General features: G+C 42.1%; 1 protein-coding gene across 1 annotated transcript; it reads right to left on the bottom strand.

Annotated features, from left to right (window-relative positions):
• Window positions 1-367: 367 nt before the first annotated feature.
• LOC100394573 (histone H3.3A) lies at window positions 368-1,174 on the bottom strand. The gene has a single exon (XM_002745921.7). It carries the CDS (start codon window positions 1,147-1,149, stop codon window positions 739-741), a length of 411 nt encoding a protein of 136 aa, XP_002745967.2. The 5' UTR covers window positions 1,150-1,174; the 3' UTR covers window positions 368-738.
• Between the last annotated feature and the right edge of the window lie 5,999 nt (window positions 1,175-7,173).

Raw genomic sequence — 7,173 nt, 5'->3', positions numbered from 1 at the left:
GACGAGGGTGGGTTTCCCCCTTGGTACTATCCTCACAACAGTGAGTGTGTTCTCAGGAGATCTGGTTGTTTAAATGTCTGTGGCACTTCCCTGCTCTCTCTCTTCCTCCTGCTCAGCCCTTGTGAAGTGCCGGCTTCCTCTTCACCTTCCACCATTGTAAGTTTCCTGAGGCCTCCCCAGAAGCCAAGTAGATGCCAGCATCATGCTTCCTTTAGCGCCTGTGGGACATGAGCTAATTAAACCACTTTTCATCATAAATTACCCAATTTCAGGTATTTCTTTACAGCAGTGCTAGAACAATCTAATAACACCATCATGAAAATGAGATTATACAAACTTGAAAGTCAACACATTATATATATATATATTTTTTTTTTGCCGTCAATAAGAAATTTACTTGTTTTAAAAAAATCCAAATGCTGGCATTGTCCAGAAAAATTTAACAGGTTTATTTATAATTATTATAAAGTTGAACCGCTGAAACTTGTTCACTGAAACATTTTAACTTGCATTAATGCTTTACGTCTCCGCATTTATATTAAAAATTCACACACAAATGAAAATGGAAAAACTGCCAATACCTGATTTCTGTCCCCTATTTTTCCACTCGCAATCATATACTTAGGTACCTTTTGACCTCATGGAAAAAAAATTATCTAACGTTCAGAACTACCAATAACAGGAAGAAGAGAATTTTTTTTTTTTTTAGAATGAAATGTTTCCCATCATAGTGGATTCTTAAGCACGCTCTCCACGTATGCGGCGTGCTAGCTGGATATCTTTTGGCATAATTGTTACACGTTTGGCATGGATAGCACAAAGGTTGGTGTCTTCAAAAAGGCCAACCAGATAGGCCTCACTTGCCTCCTGCAAAGCACCAATAGCTGCGCTCTGGAAGCGCAGATCTGTTTTAAAGTCCTGAGCAATTTCTCGCACCAGACACTGGAAGGGAAGTTTGCGAATCAGAAGTTCAGTGGACTTCTGATAACGTCTAATTTCACGGAGTGCCACAGTACCAGGCCTGTAACGATGAGGTTTCTTCACCCCTCCAGTAGAGGGCGCACTCTTGCGAGCGGCTTTTGTAGCCAGTTGCTTCCTGGGTGCTTTACCACCGGTAGATTTGCGGGCAGTCTGCTTTGTACGAGCCATGGTATAGAGACCTCCTTACTTACCCCCCTTCTCCTTCGGCTGGAGCTCGGGGAGCGAGAGGCGGCGCTGGCGTTGGAGAGCGACGGCCAACACATTATATTAAAAACAAACAATAAATACTTAAACTCAGCATCTTCTAATTAGATTATTGCCTATTACCATTATCTATGCCCTTTAAGTTATTTACATCTATGATACCTGTGTATTAGAAATATTATATAATGGTGTGCTGCTCCAATCTCTTCCCACCACTGTGTTCAGTGATATCACATTGTTGTTTGAAATTGGCCATGGTGGATGTATTTACACCATGGAAACTGGCAAATACTGTAAGTCAGAGCTTTTTATCCCAGACAGCCAGTTGTTAAACACTTATCAGCACTTTACAGAAGAGAGATCTTCCTGATGAGCTAGTATTTTAGCAAAAGCCTGAATTGAATGTGGACACTTGTTATGGGAATATCTGGGGGAGGGCAATGCTGATATAGGCCTTCGACCAGCACTTGCCTGACATGTTTAAGGATCAGCTCAGAGAACAGCATGGGCTGATCACAGTGAGTGAGGGAGAAAAACAGCAGGCAATCAGATTAGGGGAAAGATTAAGAAGAAAGTTTAAGATATAGATTTTATTCTAAGTACATTATGAAGCAGGGGAGGGCTGAAACACAAGAGAACATGATCTGATTTATATCAAAAAGGATTACTTTATTGAATGGAGGAAAACAGACTGTTCTATCAGGTTGTGGCTCTAAATTTCAACTAATAATGGAAATTACTTGCTTAGAAATATACAAAACCCACTGATCATTGCAACCATCCTAACACTTAAATAGTGGCCACATAGGATGTGTGGTAGTGCCCACGAGGGTTCATTCCTATCCAATTATCTTCCCTTTCCTGAACACGTGGGTACTCTGTCTTTTCCAGCACACTTGCAGTTGTGTGGTTTTGTGTGACAAACTCCAGCTGATAAAAATTGAGTGCAAGTAATACGTGACACTTCCAAGCAAAAGCATTTAAGAATAACTTCTTACGCGACCTCCACACTTTTCCCTTTCCTTGGTAACTGCAGAGGCCACATATGAAGATGGAGGAGCCACAGGATGGAAGCCTTCTGGTTTCTGTGGAACAGAACATTCACTGACCACCCTGGACATATAACATGAGGAAGCAAAAAATCCCTGGTTTCACAAAGTCTTGAAATTTAGTGATTGATTTATTTCTTCAGCTTGGCTTAGCCTATCCTGACTAATACAGAAAAGCCAGTAGGACTTCCATAACAGTAGCCATATTTATTTATTTATTCAATTTTTGAGTGCTTACTGTATGCCAGGCACGATGCTAAGTATTTCACATGTATTTGTTCATTCAAGCCCTACATCACTTCCTGTGTATTATTACTTTCGTTTTAGAAAGGCCAAGAGAGATTAAATGACTTGCCCAAGGTCTCCAGAGAATAAAGGGTGGAGTCAAGATCTAGTCCCAGGCAGCCTGATTATAGAGTTTTCTCTGTTCCTACACGAATTAACAACAGCCACATGACTTTATATTCATTTCTTTAACCATTTATTGGACATTTACAGTGCTAGGCTCTAGGTAGGCAAAGATAAATATGACACCATTTCTGTCCTCCGGGAAGTCAGTCCAGTGAGGGAGAGACTATAAAAAGAAAGGATAATAAAGCCAGTTTACAGGAAAGACAGAGGGGAGTGGAACTTGCTAAAGACCATCAGAGATTGGCCGAATTCGGTGGCTCACGCTTGTAATTCCAGCACTTTGGGAGGCCGAAGCGTGCAGATCACTTGAGGCCAGGAGTTCCAGACCAGCCTGACCAACATGGTGAAACCACATCTCTACTAAAGAAATACCAAAAAAATTAGCCAGGCATGGTGGCATGCGCCTATAATCCCAGCTACTTGGGAGGCTGAGGCAAGAGAATCACTTGAACCCGGGAGACAGAGGTTGCAGTGAGCTGAGATCGCACCACTGCACTCCAGCCTGGGTGACAGAGCAAGACTCTGTCTCAAAGAAAAAAAACCCAAAAGCAGAGATGCAATCAGCAAAATCCAGACTGGGAAACCCTAGAGGACAGACAACCTAGTTTCTTCAAGAAATAAACTGCAAGGAAATTGAGGCAGAATCTGTAAAATAAAAGAGACCTCAAAGACACATGAAGCCATGAGAAGATTATTTGACTCCTGATTCAAGTAGACCACAAAAAAATTATAAAATTAAGATTTAAGATAAAATTATAATTAATATAAATAGATATGTGGAAATGTAAACACTAAAGGGACATTTGATGGTCCCTTTAATTTGTAAATTAACTACTTTAATTTGTAAAATTTTAGGTGAGATAACGGTTTTGTGATTATTTTGAAGTGTCCTTACATTTCAGAGATACATACCAAAACACATATCAGTGAAATGATATATGTTTTGGCATATATATCTGGCATCTTTCTTCAACTAACACAGGACAGGGAAGTGGGTGGGTGAAACAAGATTGGCCATGAATTGATCATTGTTGAGCTGCGTGATGGTTACATGAGGATCAATTTTAGTAAATATTTAAAACATTCCATAATGAAAAGTTTTGGAAGAACTTTTTCTGGACTGGATACAAATGGACTGATAGAATTGCTGACAAGGTATTTGAGGACATTGGGAAGGCTTCCAAAAAAATTGGGACACTCATGTGAATGCGTTCCTAGGCAGCAAGGGAGCATGAACAAACAAATTAAGTTATTTTAAGCATCACCTAACATCGTCGATATCAAACATGCTTAGTATTTGCTTTTCATCAAGAGCAGGCTAGTATCACATGGAAACAGGTTACAGAGTTCACGGAGCTTCCTTGGAAATGGATATGTGTAGAAATGGGCTGAGGGGAACGGGAGAGGGAATGAACGTTTGATTGGGCTATCAGGACACCTGGAGTGAGAGTCTTGGCTCTGTCATTAACCAGCCGTATGTCTTGGAGAAAGGCTCTTATGTCTTGGATGCCCTCATTTCCTCATTTACAACAGAAGGCCTGATTTATTCCCTAAGAACACCTCTTCAATCTACTAATCTAAGTGGGTTTCCACAGATGTAAAATGATAACTGTGGGGTCATAAGTAGGAAATTGTCAGCTTTAGGTCACTGCAGCATCATTGTCAGAACCTCCAATGTCAGCATCTTTGCTATAGGTGACCCCAGAAAAGTCCCTGACACAACCACCTGCTTCACATGAAAAGCAGATGGGAGGAATAGTGTGACTGCGTGCACTGAGTGTGACTGCGTGTATTGAGTGTGACTGCATGCATTGTTTTTCAACGCAGTACCTAAAAATTCATTCATTATGTCGTGTATAACAATAGTTCAATTGCATTGCTGTTTTAATGTGCCATGATTTATTTATATGAATTGGTGAATTGGTACGGACATGCTACTAAGTATTTATCCACTGTATTGTTGATGGCCATCTGGAGTGTTTCCAGTTTGAGGCTTTTACAAATAATGCTGCTAGAAATATTCTCACACATGTCTTATTATGCTTATGTGTATACATCTTATCTATAAAGGAATATTGAAAAATCTGCTCCTTGGTGCCCTTCTCTGTATGGGAAGAGACTTTATTTATTTATTTATTTATTTTGAGATGGAGTCTTGCTCTGTCATCCAGGCTGGAGTGCAGAGGCCTGATCTCAGCTCACCACAACCTCTGCTTCCCAGGTTCAAGCGATTCTCTTGCCTCAGCCTCCTGAGTAGCTGGGATTACAGGTGCCTGCCACCATGCCCAGCTAATTTTTGTATTTTTAGCAGAGACGGGGTTTCACCACATTGGTCAGGCTGGTCTCGAACTCCTGACCTTGTGATCCAGCAGCCTCAGACTCCCAAAGTGCTGGGATTATAGGCGTGAGCACCGCACCCAGCTGAGAATTTATTTACCATTTGGCAACTTACTAGTTAAAAGTTCCTCTCTGCTTGGAAACTACACTTGCTTCCTTTCCTTCTTTCTGTAAAGGAATATTGAAAAATCTGCTCCTTGGTGTCTCAAGTGAAGTTAAAATAGTTCTGACTGGATGTCACCCTGGGCCCACAATTTCTAATAAAATAATAAATATATATCTATAATAAAAGGTAAGGATACTATAAATCTGTAATACTATCTATATTATAAATATATATCTAATAAAATAATAAATAATACCTATATAAAACGTGCCAAAATAACCCCCTTAGACACCACTTCCCACATGTTTTGAACCATCGTAGAGACTCAGCTGCAAGCATCTCTTACCTTGGAAGGACAGATGTGAACTCTGAGGCCCACAACTGCTGGATATTTAGAGACACACCAGCTCCCCCCTCCTACCTTAGCAGAAGGCTGGACGCTGCACACACTCCTCTGGGAAAACTGGCATTTGAGAGGAAAAAAAGGGTGAATGAGACCTTCCTGAGTCTCTGATTCTCCATGTCCTGCAATTTTTCCCAGAGTGTGACTGAGAAGGTTTATCTGGTGAAGAGAAAACAGAGACCCTGAATGTAGTGGACCTGCAGACCACCTAACATATGGGGAAACTGAGGCAGCCTGTCCTCCTCTTCTTCTCCATGCTCCAGTCTCTCAGGCTTTGCAGTCAGGAGAAGGACCACACTCTCACATTAACTACACCCTTCCGTCACATCTTTCTCTCTCTCCCTTTTTTTTTTTTTGAGACAGAGTGTCACTCTGTCACCCAGGCTGGAGTGTGCAGTGGTGCGATCTTGGCTCACTCCAACCTCCACCTCCCAGATTCAAGCAATTATCTGCCTCAGTCTCCCGAGTAGCTGAAATTACAGGCACCTGCCACCATGCCTGGCTAATTTTTGTATTTTTAGTGGAAATGGGGTTTCACCATGTTGGCCAGGCTGGTCTTAAACTCCTGAGCTGGTGATCCATCCACCTGGGCCTCCCAAAGTGCTAGGATTGCAGGCATGAGCCACAGCACCTGGCCCTCACATCTCTCTTAAGCTTCCAGTGCTCAGGCAAGCTTCCTGACTGAGGTGGCCTCTGCTACCTGCAACCTCACACATCTCCTTGCTTTCCTTCCAGTATTTTTTCAGTTTGTAATTATGTATTAACTGCTGTGACTACATGATTATTATGCCTCTCCCATTATGCTAAACAGATATCACAGATCCTGGATATATATTTTCTTTTTAAAATTGAAGAACATATTGGCGGGGCGTGGTGGCTAATGCCTGTAATTCCAACACTTTGGAAGGCTGAGGCGGCAGGTCATTTGAGGTCAGGAGTTCATGATCAGCCTGGCCAGCATGACGAAATCCAGTCTCTACCAAAAATACAAACAAACAAACAAAAAGGCTAGGCATGGTGGCCCACACCTGTAATCCCAGCTACTCAGGAGGCTGAGGCATGAGAATCTCTTGAACCCGGGAGGGGGAGGTTGCAATGAGCCAAGATTGCACCACTGCACTCCAGCCTGGGTGACAGAGCGACACTGTGTCTCAAAAAATAATAATAATAAAAATAAAATTGAAGAACATACAGAAAATGCACAACTCATAAGACTGCAGCTTAGTGAATATTACAAAGTGAACACACCTGTGTGACCATCGTCCAGTTCAGGAAACAGAACAGTCCCAGAATCCCAGAAGACATTTTTCCTCCTTCCTAAAGCTGACGCCTCTGCTGTAATCCATAGATTAGTTTTGCCTCCTTTTTAGTTTTTAATCTTAAAACTTAAAAAAATATTGAGATATGGCCAGGTGCGGTGTCTCACACCTGTAATCCCAGCACTTTGGGAGGCCGAGGCGGGTCATCGAGACCATCCTGGTCAACATGGTGAAACCCCATCTCTACTAAAAACACAAAAAATTAGCTGGACATGGTGGCGCGTGCCTGTAATCCCAGCTACTCAGGAGGCTGAGGGAGGAGAATCGCCTGAACCCAGGAGGCGGAGGTTGCGGTGAGCTGAGATCACGCCATTGCACTTCAGCCTGGGTAACAAGAGTGAAACTCCGTCTCAAAAAAAAAAA

Source organism: Callithrix jacchus, chromosome 3, assembly GCF_049354715.1.
Source record: "Callithrix jacchus isolate 240 chromosome 3, calJac240_pri, whole genome shotgun sequence".
NCBI lineage: Eukaryota > Metazoa > Chordata > Mammalia > Primates > Cebidae > Callithrix > Callithrix jacchus.
The sequence above is the reverse complement of the archived record's forward strand: the minus strand, read 5'-3'. Positions and strand labels throughout refer to the sequence as shown.